The sequence below is a fragment of the Lonchura striata genome, chromosome 6 (assembly GCF_046129695.1).
Source record: "Lonchura striata isolate bLonStr1 chromosome 6, bLonStr1.mat, whole genome shotgun sequence".
In the NCBI taxonomy this organism is placed as follows: domain Eukaryota; kingdom Metazoa; phylum Chordata; class Aves; order Passeriformes; family Estrildidae; genus Lonchura; species Lonchura striata.
This window is the reverse complement of record NC_134608.1, coordinates 8,722,189-8,740,754: the sequence shown is the minus strand read 5'-3', so window position 1 is coordinate 8,740,754 and position 18,566 is coordinate 8,722,189. Positions and strand designations below refer to the sequence as shown.

Genomic DNA, 18,566 nt, shown 5'->3' with positions numbered 1-18,566 from the left:
CAGCATATGTGGTACAAACACAATCTCTGAGGTGAATGACACTCGGGTCACAGGTTTTTGCACTAGGATTTTCTGTGCCGATTCAAAATGTAAAGAACACATTTTATGTTTGCAGATATACAGCTGTAACAGCCATAACCATTCAATTATGAACAACAAGTAAGGTATTTAGATCACTGGCAAAATGCATCCAGAAGATCCAGCATTCAGGTGTGGCCCTCACAGCTCTCAGTTGCTAATGATACTAAGAGTCAGAGATTTCTGCCAGTTTTTTTGAGTTCCCTTTTATATAAGGGAATTAAAACAATCCATTAGCAACAACTGGCAGAAAAATAATGAGGTGTAATCAGCCTCAATAAAACAACCTGATCCATGCCTGCTCTTGCATTTGACAGAGCAGGTTTTCCTGGGGCAGATAATGGTAACCTTTGCTCAGTAGTGTTGCCTATATTTGGATGCACAAAGTTGTGTTGGCTCAAAACTTGTCAAGACTTGCAGAAGAGTTTCCTTGGACTTGGTCCCTGGGCTGGCTGGAGACGTAGATGAAGATTTGGAAGCAAAGGAAGGAGAGCAGTTAGATCAGACTTGCTGAACGGGACAGGCTGTCCAGCACCAGCCTCTACAGACACAGATCTTCTTCCCCTTCCCTCCTTGCACAAACATGCAGTAAATTGCACTGGGAATTACAGCTTATTCTTTGAACCAAAACACAGGCTGGATGTTTAATAGCTTACCACGGTTGCAATTCCTGTTGCTTATTCTGAAGCACACTGCAGTTGTTCTTGGATGTTCAGATCTCGTTCTTTGTATTCATGTTTGAAAAAGGACATTCCAGCCTTCTCTAACCACCTCTCAGCTGTGATTAACATTAGTGCCTGGAGAGTGTTAGAGATTGTGCAGCACAGACTGGCCTGAGTGGTGGAACAGAAATACCTCTGCAGATCAGGGCCTTTTGCTGGCACCAGGAGGGCAGCAAAACAAGGCCAGACCTCATTCACCTCAAGACAATTTATTCTTGGCACAGGTTGCTTTTCTCTGAACAAGCATTTTCCAAAATTATCTTTGCATAATGATCAGCACATAGATGAAACTGAGGAGGAACAGAACAACCTGAATCCTTCAGTGATGTGCACATCAAACTTGAGAAATGGGAGCAGTTGTTGCATCTCCACAAATTCTCTACAACAAGAAATAAGAACCTAACTCATTAAAGCAATTTTATTTATTTGGAGGGAAACTTTCATATTGTGAGTAAAAATACTAGAGTTGAGTGCTGTTAAAAAAAAATCAAGATGATGGGCTCTCTGTGCAAGCACAGCAGTGTCTGATGGAGAGGGGAAGGGAGGGTTTTCATAATATAATTCCTTTCAAATAAAAATATTGAATGCTACTTAATTGAAGTACATGTCATTATTTTTTATACAGTCAAGAGAATGAAAAAAACCAAAAAAAAGCGCAATTTAAAGAACGCAACCTACAATGGAATAACTTTATTTGCAGCAGAGACAGAGTAAGACTGCTTTTATGAAAATTACAAAGAAACATGATACAACAAAAATAGGGTGTGGGGAATTTCCCACTAAGATTAAAAATGAAAAACAAAAAAAGAGTTCACTTTCTGAACATCATTATTATTCGAACACATATGAAGTTTCAACCTAGTTTTTTTTATACATGGGAAACACTGTTAAACTGAACCTTCAAGAGTGAGAAGGCACCATGAACTGTTGGTTGATACCTTTAATGTACACTCAAGAAAGAAGAAATGATCTGGCATGATGCAAAAATTCATTAAGTGTTTATATATATTCATATATCTTTTCGTAAAAAAAAAAAAAAGGCGGCAACAAGTCATTACTTCAGTGCCAAATGTACTCGTGTCTGGCTGAGTCACTCATGAGGATGATTTCTCTCTTAGACCTGTGTGGTATTTCTGTACAGTGGTGGAAGTGGGTGATTTTGTGTTGTTGCCTTTCATATTAGATTGGTAAATCAAGCGTTTTCTAGGTTCTGAGAAGCCAATCCTATGAAGTATTCCTAGATTCTATGCAAACGGAATAATTAAATGCACTGTCTAGAATGAAATACTCATCTGTACGGCGTGGCAGTTCCACCGATTCAGTTTGATATGTAATGTCTTGTAGCAGATGTTATAACAAAAATAACTTTTGCTTTTTGATTTACCTCACTGAGGCCATTAATGCTGTTCCTATAGTTGGTTTTCTGGAGTTGGATGACACTTCACTGCTGTCCAAAATGAGTTTGAACCTTAACCCTCCAGAGTTTGTTCACTTTGTTGCTTATATTATTGCACTAGCTACTAAAGTCTTATATCTTCCTATATAAATCTAATTGATCAGAGTGCAGATTCTGTATTTAGATAATGAACTGTATGAAATAAATAAAATAAGGGGATTTTCTGGTAAGAGCTGCTGATATGTTGAATACCTTAATTATTTCTAAAGTAAACAGTTTTGGTGTATATTCTTAAAAATGTATGGTGATTCAGCATAAAAGCCTTGACATAATACTTAAAGAATGGATTTGTTCTCCTTCTCAAAAATGCATCAAAGAATTGTTTTAAATACAGAATCTGTGAGGCTTCCTACAAATTCATCTAAGTTGTAATACAAACACAGTTTGTAACTTGATAATATAGAAAGTTCTCTAGTGTCCATTGAAGTAAGGTCCCCAAAATGCAGTCTGTTTTGTTTCTGAATGGCAAAACATTAAGCGGTTCCACTGGCTGAGTAGGAGAACTGAGGAAAATGAGGCCTTCTCTCATTATCTACACAATCCATGCTGTCATCTGAAAGAGTAAGAAAAAATTAGGTAACATTTGCTACCTTTATTTTTATTTTCAGTAAATCAACAATAAGATACTGCATGTTAAAGAACTCGCTGTTCTGAATTTCTGGCAATTGCTATTTGAGAGCAACAAACATGCTCAGTTATCACAAAAATACAGTATTTTGATGGGATATTAGCCCATGCTCAACTGACTGCTTGCATACACACAGTGCATGTGGATATGGACATGAGCTAAACATTATTATCACTGATTTCCAGTGGGAATGTGCAAATTTGGAAAAGACAACAGTACAAATAATTTCATTAAACAGGTTTTTCATTTCCAATACTGGAAAGATGTAGAAAGTTTCACATCAATTTACCAACTCTTGGTCAAATACACATGGAAAACCGTCAAGTTTAAACTGATACTTTTTTATATGGGCTGAAGAGACACATCATAGCAAATTATTTCTGGTGCTGTGGAGAACACAGTGGAAAACATTTGGAAAAACTTTACCTTGGTCAGGAGGAGTGATTGTTATCATCTGTGCTGTAAATTCTTCATCAAAGTATCTTGTATCTGTTTCAGATGTAACTTGTGGCTTGAACGGAGGTACAAGCTAAGGAAAGAAAAAAAGTGTCCATTTACAGGTTCTTGAAGTGATGTTTGAAACAAGTAGAATTTGACATAGTTATAAACTACAGTGCCTTTTTCTACAGTCCTAAAATGTCTAAAAAACACCAGTTCACAAAGAAGGAAGCACATACAGTAGAAAATAGTTACTTAAGTGTGCACTTACTATTAATGGGGCATTTAAGGCATTTTTCCCTAGGATTTAACTGCACAAAGAAAACTTAGAATCCTAAAATTTCTTCAAGTAATAACATGATGACCAATGTTTAAAAATAACATGTACTAGTTCCCCACATAGTTATATGGAAATTGTCAACCTCATCTAGTCAGATTTATACTTAAGGAGAATAAAATCAGTAAGAAAGATGCATCGTGATATGAAATTTATCAGCTAACCCTGTGTATCACCACAAAGGTTGTAACGTTCAACAAAAAGTTTCAGCTACAGCACTACTGTGCCCATGCAGCTCACACTGGAGGTCTGACCAACCCAGCAGAATCTAGGCCAAGGCAGCAGCAGCACTAAGCTTTAATTAAGACTCCTGGTCCCCAAAAGCAGCTTGATGTCAACTCTAAACTTCAAGAACCTGGAGCCCTTACAAAAACCTGAGCCCAGTCGGAGTGAACAGCCTCTTCCTGCTACACCAGGAGCTGCACTCGTTGGGGTTTATTCCTGAGCCTCACTCGGGCAGACAGGCTGGAAATCATCCATGTGTACCTAGGCAGGCTCTGGCAAGAGCAGCTCCAGATGGAGCGGAGCTGCCTGGCTGGGGCTGGAGGAGGAGCGCCCGGGAAGCGGGATGGGGAGCTGGCTGCATACAGATGCACACACTTGGAACATGGACAGCTCTGGAGGGCACTGGAGCTGGGATTCACACCTTGCTCACCTTCCCCTGCGTGGAGGGGCAGAAGCAGGATGTGAACAGGGCTCTGAGCCCTCCCGGGCTCGCCCACCGCCGGGGTTACGCGTGGCCATCTTTTAATAGCACACAGCCACACCGGGCAGCCATTCAGGAGCGTGACTGAGGAAGCATCAAGCTTCCAATCCAAAACTGCAGGGAGAGCTTTAGCAAGGTGGATGGTAAATTGCCACAACTGGAACTATGCAGTGACCCCGAGACATGCACTTCTGCATTTCTACAAACATGAACGACACTACAGTGACAGAAATCACTACCTGGAAAACATCAGCAAATCTTTAATACACAAAACACCTCCTCCCCAACCCTGACTTTGCCTCCTGCTTGGACGTGAAGAATCATTTGTTTGCCAACTTTCAAGTTCCCTATCACCAGAATGGTCTTTCTGATCTGTTTTAAGAGCACCTGCGTCCTGTCTTATAAACATCAATCCAATCAAGTGTGTTCATTTTCAACGTAAAGACTGTAAGAAATGTAATGTATACATATGGGTGTGTTCCCACATGCAAAGAAGCATTTACTGTTTAAAATCAATCTTTAAAAATTTAAAACATAAAAGCTCTGTTTATTATAAGAGAGCACAATTATAGTATATATTCATCATCTTTTTTTCCCAATTACTCACAATTTTCTGTGCCCAAGAATGGCATAAAGGAGCTGGGTACATTACCCTTACCAAAAAATATTAGGTCCTTAGAAATGGTATTTTATGTCCTGAATTTAAAAAGGAAAAGGAAATAGGATATCCCAAATTCAGGAGTTACTCTGAAGCTTTGCAGTCCCCTGAAGCTATTGAAGAGGGAATGCTTTACATTATAATGTTAATAACACTTCTCAATCAAATCACACTACCATATTACATATAAAAGCCCTGTGGAGCAGGAAGATTCTTCCTCATGTAACTCTATCCTCCCTCTCCTTGCAGCAGTTTCTGCCTACTTCCCAAAGCAACCCTGGGGTTGACAGGCTGTGCATGTGTTTGTAGCTCTGTCCTTTTAAGCTAATGGTGGTTTTGGCACTCACAGTGCCCCCAGTTGCTCTGCTTGCTGTGCACAGCTCGGAGTGATTTAGGACTTGGGCACTGCAGCAGCCACCTGAACTGAGCACATTGGAGCGACTCAGAGCAGCAATCCCAAGCCAGCACACATGTGGAACGGGCTAGCGCTGCCTGTATCATTTTCCTTTTTATTTTAGTATCTGTTAAAAGCAATTTGAGACAGATTATGATGCACCCACCAGACATCTTTTCCCCCTAGCTGTCAAATTCTGAGCGCTAAGCTGGAAACAGAGGGGAAGCCGCAGAAAGCTCCAACGCTGGCTTTAACAAGCAAATATGTCGCTTTACTGAAAAGCTGTCACTGCAATAGCTCTGCAGTTCAACTGGCAGGGAGCTGCCACCTGTAGCCTCCCACGGCTGCAGACCAGCATTGGTACCCACAGGCTCATGCTGGTTTAAGAGAGAAAAAAGACCAGAAAAAAGCCCCCATGTGATTAAAATCTCTTTGCATATGTTTTGCTTGTGGGTGGGCAAATTACTGCAAATTAAACTGCACCTTCTCTGCACCAGAGACAGACAGCATGCTTCCAAGTGAGCCTAATAAACATTTTAAATCTGGGGGACAACCCCAGTTATTCAAAGCTCCTTATAATTTAAAGCAAAGCTATGCTTCCAAAAAGTTTAATTACAAAGCAAACATTCTGGCTTACCCAGGCCCATACTCATAACCCAGCATTACTGGAGGTGGCGGGGAACCAAGCTCAGCACACAAACACCTCTCAGCAGCTGACAAAATGCAGCTTCAATCCATGGGACTGCACTTCAGGTAAATGATGCAAGACCCTCTTTGGACCACCAGAATATAGGCAGCAACTACTTACAGGCTCTCTATTTGCATAGCATGCCTACCTGAGATGCAAACACTAATGGGACACAAGAAAAGCCAGGATCTAGACTCCTGGATAGGCCAAGGTCAGGATTAGTCTCAATTAGCACATGGTTTGCTCTAAAAGATTCAAGTATTTGGAATTTCCTGATAGTTTTCAGAATAATCTGAATCATTACCACTATGGAACAATTTAAGAAGGCTTTCTTATTCCTGTGGCTAAATAAAACATTGCCTCCAGCTTGTGTGACTTCTCTTCTGTTCAGGGAACTGGGACTACTACCAATCACAAATAGCTTTAATCAAAATATTTGAGCTCTACTGTCAGCTTTTTACCTTCAAGTGCATAAAACCAGCAAACCCTCAAGCATTCAGCTTGTCAACTGGGTGAAAAGGGGGACGACTTCCTATTTAGAATAGGAATTCAGATCTTTTCATGTTATATTGAATAAACTCCAAGGAACTTTCTCCTGCCCTCATGACTGCATGCAGCTCTCCCTCAAGGGATGCTTTGAGATCTTAATGTCTTATCCACATTTTCAAGGCACAAAAATTTGTTTTATGATTTTTCACTTATTTTAGCCACACAGATCTGTGAGGAAGTGAAAGAAGAGAAGGAAACAGAGCTCTCTATGTAGCTGTATACAGGCACTGGACAATGCTCCCACTACAATATGGAGACTCAGAATCTGCCAAGTGTCTTACCTGCTCCCACCAACTGGAAGGACAACCAAACTGTATTTAGAGATCAAATGAGATCTGATACCACAAGGGACTGCTGGGATTGAGTAAGATTGTGTGGCACCAGTAGATGGGAGCCTTGAATCTGCAGACCCACCACGTTTGGCTGCATTTCGTGAGTGTTATAAAAATGTGGCTGTTGAGAATTGAAGATGAGAGGACAACAGCACACCATCCTTAGAACACAAAGCAGGGCATCCTGGAAGTGTGAAATAGTTATCTGAGAAGAAAGGGGCACTGAGGCACAGTCAACTGATGAAACACATTCTTACAAGAAGGGCTGGGCTCTTTGACTTCAGTGGCTCCCATTGAAAAGCCAACAAACCCAGTGGGTCTCAAAGAAAACCCATGAGAAATACCATGAAGTGCTGACACTTCATATCAGTCCTTTGCCACACACAAAAACTAGTATTAGGCTTGGATTGATGTAAGAGTCTACACTTGTCTGGACTTGTCTTTAATGCTGACAACATTAGATTGAAAAGGCAGGAAAAATGAAATGGGAAAGAAGAGCCCATCTTCTGCTCCTCCCTCTAGAAGTCTGGCTTCAGATGCTCAGGAGCCAGCAGTAACTCTGGGCTTGCAAGGGATGTGTCAGGCAACACAAGAAATGGCAGCAAGAGTTGATAGGAAGCTATTTTGATTACAACCTATTTATTCAGCCATAAAACCATGTATCTCATTAAGAGATACTCCTATCACTGCAAAATAAAAATCCAGAAATTATGTGATTACAGTATATTAAGTTGTTGCTAAAAACAATTAGAAACATTTTTTGTGGAGGGTTTCTGTGTACCTTTAGAGAGCAACAAAATCTGAAACATTTGATATATCCACAGCTACAATTCACCTTGGGAGAACAGTTGTATAAATACCTTTTTCTCGTATACATCTTGCCAAACAATGCCAGCAAAGAATTTGTGCTGCATGATTTCCTTGGCATCATCAGGACCGCCACCTAACCTGTAGGAGGCAAAATAAGTAATTAAATGTTTGAGTACAGTTATTTTTTCTAATGCAATTTTTATTGCAGTGTACTGAAGAAATTCTGAGTTTATATAATGCATTTGGGAGCAGTTCTAGCATTTGCTGTGTGTTTGGTTTTTTTGTGCAAGGCCTATTTTAGGCTTCAACACAGTTCCACTAAAAGATTTAAAAAGAGGCTAACAAACAGAATTAGAAAAAATGTCTCTGTTAGACAAATAAAAAAAAAAAACAACAACCCACAGTTCAAAAGATCTGCCCTTCAGGAATGATGCTGTCCTGGGGACCACAGCAGATCCTGTAAGTAAAAGGTCTGAGCCACAGATCCTTCTCTCTACATTAACATGCAACTAACTACCCCTTAACAGTCTTCTACAGTACAGTGATGCCAGCAGTAAAACCGAATTTGAAGTGAAAGAGAAACAAGGCTTTTTAAGGCAAACTGATTTATGCAACCTGATTTAAATTTCCATTAAAGAAAACAGTTGACAACTGCAGTGATAATATCACAGCATATGCAAATCTTTCCTCTTCCTTGGCTTCAGGAAAGCACAAAGGGTGTTTTATTGACTTGAGGTATATCAAGATAGAGCACTTTTATTCCAAAATAAAACTGTCCACACAGCTTATAGATGCAATCAGTTTAGCTGCAGTGTTGAGCTAACAGATGCTTAAATTTTGCTGTGGAGGTTAAAATGCTCTCTAAAAGACTGAACCACATCTGCAAGCAAAGGCAGGCACTGAGAAAACAAAACACATACTGGGTAAGCAGCAGGAGACTCAGGTAACAAGGTTAAAACAATGCTCAGGTGTTACCATGTTCACCTAGGCTGATCTCTAGGATCTGCCTGTTCTCCCATGCTTGGTGCCACTGGCAAACGGAGATCCTCACCCTGTTTGAAGAGCTGGAAGCAACAGAATGTCCTCTGGGCCACCTGTGGTAACCCTATGCCCCAGCTCATGATTATCTGGGGATAGAGGGGAGGGGTTTGGTTCAAAATAACAGAGAAAATATGAAGGCTTTGCTAAAAGCCATTGAAGTGGTATTTTTACAGCTTGAGACTGCATGCTCTGGAATGCAGCATGAAAGCACAATGCTGTTGGGACAGCACTGGATGACTGTTCAGCATGGAAAAGTCACATACTGCAACACTTTGTTCTCAGTGCTCACTGGGAATGGATCCTGATGCATTCAACCCCTCAGCCATGCCTGAGCACCATCTGCAGAGAAGGCAAGCTGGCAGAGACACAGCTGTACCAGAGACACCCAGCAGCACAGGTGCCCGACAGTCCTGGGGCTGTACTTACTTCCTTGCCCTCCCCCATGACAGTGCCACAGTGCCCTAAGGGATTTGCTCCTTATCATCCTTTAAAAAATGTGCAGTGGAACAGCACCCTAGCCTTCCAGTACCTCTCTCCTCCCAGGTAGCTCTAAGACCAACCCAAGTCCACCCAAGGGCTCTCCCATCTGCCTGGCAGCACTTTATACAGCTGCAGAGCAGCCTGGAACAAACTCCAGGGCAGCCTGGGAACAGAAACAAACTCTGTGAGTAATCATTTCTCGGCTGGCTCCCTCCAGGTGTAGTGTCTTTGCCAAGTCTCTGCCAGACTCCTTGTTGCTTCCACAGCACAATGATGATGGCTGATGAAGAGGGTGGAGTCAATCCTCTTTATCCACAGATGTCAACAGACTGCACAGGAGGGCACAGTGACTCTGAGCTCAGAAGCACCTGAATGGTGTCCTGCAGAAGCAGGCAGGAAGGCTGGCTGGCTGCAGCCATGTGCAAGTGCTTTGCAGAATATGTTATCTAATACGAGCCTGTGTTCCATGAAGGGCAAACACATATTCAGGGAAATGCCAAGAAAGACTCCAGATGTTTTACTTACCTTTTGAACATTACACAAATCTAGTCAAACAACACAAACCTTGTATTTTGGATATGGATTTATTCCAAAATATGGTTTTGTCTTCCAGAATTATTACGAAAGGTCCGTCTCAAGGACAACACAATTAAATTGGCAACTAGCACAAAAATCATGGTTAAGCACCAGTGAGAATGTAAAGAGCAGCAGGTTTGTCTTTCATATGGACATGCAATAAATAAAAATGCAGCAGAAATAAGAGCTCTGAAGAGATTCCTGGATCATTAAAGTTAAATTCTGCACATTTAAGTCCTCAGACAGCACCAAAAATAGTATATATAGGACTTGAAAAGCAGAAGCTACAGAAATTCACAGTATACAAAGAAATAGAACAGAAAGTATAGAGGCCAAAAAACAATTTAAAGAAAAACGAGAGAAAACATCCCTCAAAACCTAACCAGCAAACAATTCTGGTTATTCATTCAACTTCTATCTACCCTTGAGAGACTTTCTTATTTTAGTTAAATCCAAAAGTGAAAATTATTAATAAAATGCAACATCAATATTAAAACAAAATGATTTTCACATTTTAAATTTTTATGAATCTGCATATTGCTTTTAAGTCCCTTTAACCATTTAATGACAAATGTCTGTACTCCAGAAACTGAGGGCAATCAGCCATCATTCCACAGATGTATCATATAGAAATAATTTTAAAATTTGCTGTACTGTATTTTTAACATATGTATATAAATATAGTCTGTAAACACATAGGAAGATTGCAATTAGTGGATCACGTGAAAAATAATATGTATCTCTATTTGCCCACGTAGAAGTAAACCGTGCTCAGCTCCCAGGTCCATTCCCAGCTCTTTAAAAAGAAACTTGCACACTTCTAGTTCTCAGCCCTGTCTTCACATGATTTCTCTGAGTCAGCCCTGCCCCAATTCTACAATGGCACAAACAGCCCCACCAGGCTCAAGAACAACAGCCCAGCAAAGGCTGTTGGTGTTCACCAGGTCCAAGCACACAGATTCTTATTTCTCCTTCTCTGATACAGTCAAGATGGACACCAGTAGCTCATTTTACTACAGTCCTTACCTTCAGAGGCTTCTAAGAGCCACAGGAAGGATTTGGGAGCTGTATTCACATCAGTTTCCTGTGACTGGCACTATCAGCACAGAGAAGCTATCTTTGGCTTTCAGAACAGTATGATTTGAATACTCTAGATTTGGAAGGAAAAGGCCAAATTCTTCCCAAAGTCCTGTAGCCCTGTACACAGAGTCTTTGGGTGTTTTCCTGCTCAGAGATTAAAACTTTTGGAAAGCCTAATGCAGCTAACTCCCAGCTCTTTGCTGAGCTTTACTTCCCCACTTCTTCATTAACCACATGCATGTGACACAAACATGGTAGATACAAAAAGCACTGAAAAAGCTCCCACTTTGCAACATCAGTAATCAAGAGGAGTCATGTTTGAGGTTGGTGAAGCTTGGGAAGTCTCTAAAATAGCGATTTCTGGAAAGCTGGGAGAAAAAAAAAATCTTTAAACTTGCCTTTTATGTTTTTCTCAGCTTCAATTTAGATCTCTGTGGGAGAACTGTTTGAATGTGTCTAAATTGCCGTGGACAGAACTGATTTAGACTAAAATTATCATACACAACAGCTAAATCTCAGCCTATCTCAAAGCACCTGGTGAAACATGAAGACATGAGCATTTTGCACTTCAGCTGATACACAGGAACCTGAAGCTGTCTGAAGACAGAAGCACCTTCCTACTCAAGGCACACATGTTTCAGAGCAAACACAAGCCACCTCTCATGTGTGGCTCCAAAACTCTGCATGTCCACAAGGCACCGAAGTGTGCTGTCCAAGAGGACCAAGGCTACCTCCTTCTGCTGGCCACCAGCTATCTGGGACCACCCCAGGCCCCTGAAGTCCCCTCAAGTGTCACTTCTAACTCTTCCAACATGAGCATTCGCTGTGAGGGCTGCAGACCTCCCAGTGCCTGAGTAAAAGGGAGCTCAAGAGACACCTAACCTTCCTGTAGCAGAGCAGCAGAGAGGACAGACACACAGCTTAACTACAAATCTCCTCCTTTCACTAGGGAAAAAACCAACGAGTTCAGTATTCATACAAGTAAGGGCTTGATCAACTCTCACATTCCTGAACATCTGTGACTGACCTTTCATGTGGATATGGAAAGAACCATCATGGCTAGGGAAGAATGAAGTACCAGATCTTTGTATGACTGCAGAAACTGACCACCAGGGCCCACAGAGTGCCTTCAGCTCTCCAAAGACACAACTGCAACTCTCTGAAGTCATCAGATCTTTGAACAGGTGTTTTTGAAATGCTGCATCACCTTCCTATTATTCTTGCTGAATGGCAAGGTCCAACAGCACCACAGAGGCAGGTGAAGCAGCCTGTGACAAACCCCAGGCTGAACAACCCTGGCCTATGACAGGGACAAAGGCACGTAGTGAAGTCAATGATCAAAATTCAGATTAAGCCATCCTGAAGTTCTCTCAAGTTAAAAACCTGACAAGATTCAGAGCTTACAAGACACTGATTTTAAACCCATCCACCAATCTAAACATAGCACATTTACACAGGGTGCTCTGATCCATGCCCACTTTCACAAGCTACAGTCTCTACAGCCAAAGGAAGAACAATAAAAAGTAAAAACTGTGTTGTTTCATGTATGAAAAAATGCTCTGATTACCTTCTTTCATTTGATCCATGTCACAAAGCAGCGAAGGGGAATTTCAGGTCACATTAACAGGAAATATTTACAGAATAGATTTTTTCCTTCTTAGGAAAATTAGGGCTCACATTACAAGATTAATAAACTTCTATCAATCCCAAAAGAAACTTCAAAATTCCTTTTCTCTTACAAAATGGATTTCATATGACCAAATTTAGGAAATAGCCATGATTAAAAGCAGAATACAATTTATTGTTCTTCCCATTTTCTCCATATGCCTGGGAGTTTGAGACTGAAGTGGTATTACTGAACACAGTGTGCTAACACTGCTTCAGTATATCCAGCTCAGGTACAACAGGTCATCACAATTACCTAGCTCCCTGATATTTAACCTAAAGTATCCTTGCACTAAGCTTCATTATATCAACCTTTATTGTTGGGTTGGTTGTTTTTTTGATGATTTTAGGGGAAATGACAACATCTCCCAGTTTCCTTTTTCTCCTGATTTTGGCTGTCTCCTCCATCTCACTCTAAAGTTCATCCAAAGATACACTGCCAATTCTGATGCTTTCTGCCACAAACATTACAATGACACCAACTTCTGTCCACCACTGGGCACCAGAGGGCATTTCTGTTGAATTACACAGTGGTACCCCAAAGCACAGACTGTCACATTATTACATAACATTTCAGTGAATGTATTTCAGTAGCTCTCTGGCTGGTTTTTGTCCATATGGATCCATGAGCACACTGTGAGTCAAATACCAAGTATGCCAGGCGCCCTCCCCAGCACCCAGACCACCCAGAAAAAAGGAACATAACACTAAAGGGGCAGGATGCAGGACTTCTGCTTCCAGTGCTTCCTGATCAGTTCTCCATGCTGCCTGAAATGTCCCAAAGTACAGTGGATTTGCTGAACCACAACTTCAGTTAAAGTTATGGAACAGTGACTGGGGAGAAAGCAGTATTTAAGAACAGTCCATGATTCAAAAAAGCTTGGGAAGCACCAGTGTAATTAGGCATAATTACAATAAGGCATGTGTGCAGGCTTGTCAGTTATTTCTATCAGCAGCATGAAAATCATCTGTCCACCAGATCAGAGCAGTGCTGCTTCTAAGCCTGCAGAAGATACATGTGAAGAAGTGGCTATTTGTATAAAGTGAGCATATTGTGGAGTAATTATTGGCATTGGGAAAATCTTGTCATTAGAAACGAGTGGGTATTCTTTGTTTGTAAACAAATTGCATTTTGGTTCATCAGAGATGCTCCTTTAAGAACAAACTGCAGCAGATGCTGCCTGTGTTCCCAGTGATTGAAAAGCCCCACCTGAATAAGCTATGAAAGGGTCACAATTGCATTTAACCCAGTGCTTTACTGGGCAGGAATGCTGCTGGCAGAGGCTGCAGCCAGGCTTGCAGAGCACAGAGCCTGGGGGCTGCTCATCAATTACACAACCTCCTCCTGGAGGTCCCCTCACAGGCGCCGGGATCAGGAGGGGGTGCAGCTGTTGCCACCTTGTGCAGGGCTGGCCACGTTTGGGCAGCTGTGCTCCCTCCCCACAGCATCGCCAAGATCAATCCTCCAACATTAAAACCTGTGGATTTGCATTACGAGACCTCCCAACAGGATCTTTCATCAAAAAAAGTGAAGGAAATAGCCTACAGTGATGATAGAAATCCTTGCTGCAAGTATCCAGGTAGTGGCAGTCCCATTTTCCTGCTATGTGCACACACATGCACGGAGACTAAACAAACACCAGGAAGTAAACCGGAATTCTCTGCCTGCACCTCACATGAAAGCTTTCCTATTTGGGGCCATTAACAGTGGAGGGTTCAGGACAGGAGATCAGGGGCAGAGTCACAATATTATTTGTTTAAAAAATGTCTGGGTTGACAAGATGGCAAGTTTTTAAACTGATGTTTATCTCTGTGAAGGTCAACATCCTTTTTGGATCTTGTTCCATTTTTTATTTGTTAGCCATTAGGGGCTCTTTTTGTGTTTTTTTTCTGTTTTTAAATCAAGGGCTATTTTTTTAAAAATACAGCAACAAAAGAAAAACAAAAACACAAGGAGAAAATAAGAAAAGTCAATTGAGCATCGTATAAACTCCACCACAAACTTGGTACAAACATCACCACCTACTGTCCAAAGCAGGATGCTAAATCACTGGCACATATCTAGTCAAAAAATTCAGGAAAGGGACGGCACTCTTAATTGCAATAGAAGGTAAAAGCATTTGGTGTAGAGCATCACAGCAGCCATTGGATTCATTACAGCCAAAGGTAGGGTTAACGTGCTTTCTCCCAGGCTATAGTTTTGCTTTAATGGCAGCCACCAAACTCTATCAGCACCAAAGCTGCTGCTTCATGTTGCTATTTATGCTGTCAGCTCATATAAAAAGTTAAAAATAAATGAGTAGATCCACTTGCTGCATCTTGTTTGATAATAAATTAGAATGGATTAAAAATTAAATTACAATTTTTATCTCAAATACCTTAAAAAAAGTGCAACTATTAAGCAACAGCCTCACCTTTGCTTAGGATCTTTCTTCAGCAAACCTGACAGGAGGGATTTTGCTTCAGGTGACAATGTGCGTGGAAATCTGATCTCCTCCATAAGGATGAGTTCAAAGAGCTTTTCATGGTCCTGATTGTAGAAAGGGAGCCGGCCACACATCATTTCATACATCACAACTCCTAAACCCCACCAGTCCACTGCACGGCCATAGTCATTATCCTCCAGAACCTGCAGATTGTAAGGAAAAGGCTTTAGAAAATACTCCCACACCAGGCATGAACACAGAACTCAAGAAACAAAATTTACCCCAGCAAGTCCATCTTTCACGACACAGCCAAATCTACCAGCAGAGTATTTGCAGAAGAACCATGTGAAAAGAACTGGCATCCATGCTCACCATCCTGGGTGAGCAGAGGGAGGAAAATGAGGCAGCAGGTATGTTACAGCAACTTCCTTGTCTTCCTTCTCCCATCCTCCCTCACATTATGGTCATGATAAGCACAACCTTTGAAAGTCCAAAGGCCAAGAACTGTTCTCACATTGCAGAGCTAGCTGTTAAACACTCACTTATTCATCACAAACTGTTCCAAACGGGATCCAAGTTTTTAGAAAAACCCCAACCCACCAAGGAGACAGTACAGGGAGAAAAGGCCATAAACCTGTTCCTTCACAAGCAAAAAGCCAACAGTATCCATAATCTTCTTATCAACCTGCATCCCAAAGGGGTGTCTCTGCACATCCTAAAAGGCCACCCACAAATACTCAGTAACTAATCTCCATTAAACACTAAGAGCCAGAACAACACTTCTAATATCTGACCAGCTCTAAGGCTGGAAAATGGCAGCCAAATTGTCTGGAAACGTTTCCCCTCCAACCCTTTGCCCCACTCCAAAGTCACTTCTGCCCCTGCTCAGAGGGCTGCAAACACAGAACATTCAGTGGGGTGGATTTCTGCCAGTCTCACAGCAAAAGGAGCCCAGCACAGTTTATTCTTCTCTTTCCCTGGGTACTTCTACCTAGCAAAGCAGTGGCTGGTGCAGGGACTCAGGACTCCAGCAGTGCTCTCCACCTCTCCTGCTTGGCTCCAGAGAAGCCCTGCCACAGTGCATTTCTGATTTCTGCACTGTGGGCTGCTGAAGGGAGTGGAGAGTGTTTTGTGGCCTGTGCAGTGAAATGTTACAAGGACTCCTCTAGACTTTGTGTCTCCTTTGCAGTTGTCCATAGCTGACACCAACATCTCATGTTCCAGACCCTGTCCTCAGGTTTTAGTTATCATCTTTACTCCTTGCACGGTCCTGCACCGAGCAGCTTACTCTTGCTAAGAGCACAAACCACAACTGCACCACCATCCTGTTTTCTTACTGGACAGTGTCTGTGTGAGCTTACATTCCTGCGATTCAGAATACTTAACATTCAAATTTAAAAGGTAAAAGAGCCCAAGTCAGTGCAAGTTTAACAAAAGCAAGATCTTAATGTCTTACACATCTTGATATAAAGGTTTTGCACATGAAAAAGAAGCATCAAGGCACTTAATGTAACAACTGTTTGCACTCTGCCTCTCTTTATTCACTAATTATTCCCCTTAATTATCTGAACGAGGGAGAGGGCCTGCAGTAAAAATCAAAAGGCTGCCAGGTATTAGATTACCCCACGTCGGTCTATTTCCAGCATCCCCGGCCGTATGATTCACACCAAACGACAGCTGGCTGTGCAGCTGCCCCCTCCATGTACACGGCCGGCACAGCTGCCGCCGGCTGGGATTCCAGGAGCGGCCCCGTCCTTCCCGAGGCACGGCAGCCCTCGGCTCACGGAGATTGTGTGACAATGCAGTTCCCGCTCTGAGTCACCCCGCTCAACCAGCGCTTCCTGTTCACACTCCCCTACACTTGGCTTGCCTAAAATAAAACACTCACATGGCCTCCGATTTGTATTTTTGTTTTTTAAACTGCTGCAAGAGATGCAATAGGAGAGACTGAAAGAAAAAGAAAACCACAGAGGCCTTTGTTGTGCACGTAGTTAATATTACAGGAACTTTTGAAATGTAGTAAACACTTCAGATGTTACTTTAGAAAGTGTATTAATACTCTGTATTATAAACTAGATTACTAACTACAACTATTTCCTTCACCTCCATTAATTTTAAACAGAATATAAAGTGCTTATTTCTTCAATGTTTTTTAGCACAATGAGCATATCATCAGATTAGTGATTGTGTAGGAAGAGAGCAATGGAGTGAATATCAAAAATGCACTGTGACAAAAAAAAAGATATTGAGATTGCACTCATCCATGATTTAGTGCAAGACACTGGATAGCTGGGGAGCAGTAAAGTAACAAGGTCATTTCACTTAAATAAAGGGATCATAATTTCTTAACGAGCAGCTCTAGACTGTTGTGAGATGGAATTTGAAAGAGAAGGCAGAACAGCTGTACACATCACAGCCATCAATGCATCTGACACATCAAAGTTGACATGGGTCAGTCACTGTCACCCATGCATGAGATTCCAGTATGAACCTAAAAACAACGATGCAACAACTGTACAGACACACTGCTGTGCTGGACTCGAGTTACAAATGCAGACAGGAGCATCGACACCCCTGCTTTTAAGGATGTATGACCTTAAATGCACAGAAGATCACTTGCACACAATTTCCAGATTTTTGCATGCTATTAACCAGATGACAAAAGCCTCCCCAGAATTTAACACTCCAACTCACAGATGGGATTTGCAAGTAAGGGAGAGAACTGAGTTAATCAAAAGGATTTGTCCTTCAGGGTTTTTGGATGAGCCAACTCATCATAAATATTAAAAAAGAGAAAATAATAGCAAGTAACAGAACAGAAAAAACAGCCCAACTGCCAGCACAGGGAATCCCCAGATTCCAAGATAGGAAAAACCAAAACAATAAATATTTTTAGCATCCTCATAAAATCCTTGATGAGAAACTGAAGTTCAGCAATTGATTTTAAGAGGGAAGCTAAAATAAAAGGCGTGTTTATGAATAATAAACACTCTGTCATGCTGCTAATTACTCTCTGCATCAGTAAATCTCAAATTGTGGTGCATGGACCCCAATTTAGATTCACTGAAGACTTCTGGTGATCCATGGAAAAACTGGCAGTCATCATGAGACTGGCTCCTCCTCTTTGCTGCAAGCTACTTCGACAGGTGCCCATGTTCTTCATTATTACAAAGGACTGGAGGCCCTTGAAAGCAGCTGGGAGTTAAAAAAAAAACAAAAACAAAAACCGAACAAAACCCAAGAGCACGCTGCCACCACTATGAAAGCAGGGAGCACAAAAGCGCTGATCAGCAAAGACATTGGCTCGCAGCAGAAATATTCCTCCTCCACACTGGTTTTCCATCTTTGTTACTTTTGCACAGTTCAATTCAAGGCAGGTTTGCAATGCTCAAGTCTCCCAATTTAGAGGAAAGCTGTGCCAACAATCCGTAACCTGCTGGCAGCCCAAGGCTCCGAGAGTGTGCTCTGAGCAGGATGGAAACGTAAATGGCACGGGAGGCAA

General features: G+C 41.7%; 1 protein-coding gene across 2 annotated transcripts in view; it reads right to left on the bottom strand.

Annotated features, from left to right (window-relative positions):
* Nucleotides 1–1,475: 1,475 nt before the first annotated feature.
* AKT1 (AKT serine/threonine kinase 1) overlaps nt 1,476–18,566 on the bottom strand; it is a 77,445-nt gene continuing 60,354 nt past the window's right edge. For both annotated transcript variants that reach the window (XM_021528923.3, XM_077783936.1), the window contains exons 11-14: nt 15,053–15,267; nt 7,847–7,934; nt 3,311–3,413; nt 1,476–2,809 (exon numbers count right to left, since the gene is read on the bottom strand). In XM_021528923.3, coding sequence (XP_021384598.1) covers nt 2,730–2,809; nt 3,311–3,413; nt 7,847–7,934; nt 15,053–15,267 — 486 coding nt within the window. In that variant the 3' untranslated portion in view covers nt 1,476–2,729. The remainder of the gene's footprint in view (nt 2,810–3,310; nt 3,414–7,846; nt 7,935–15,052; nt 15,268–18,566) is intronic.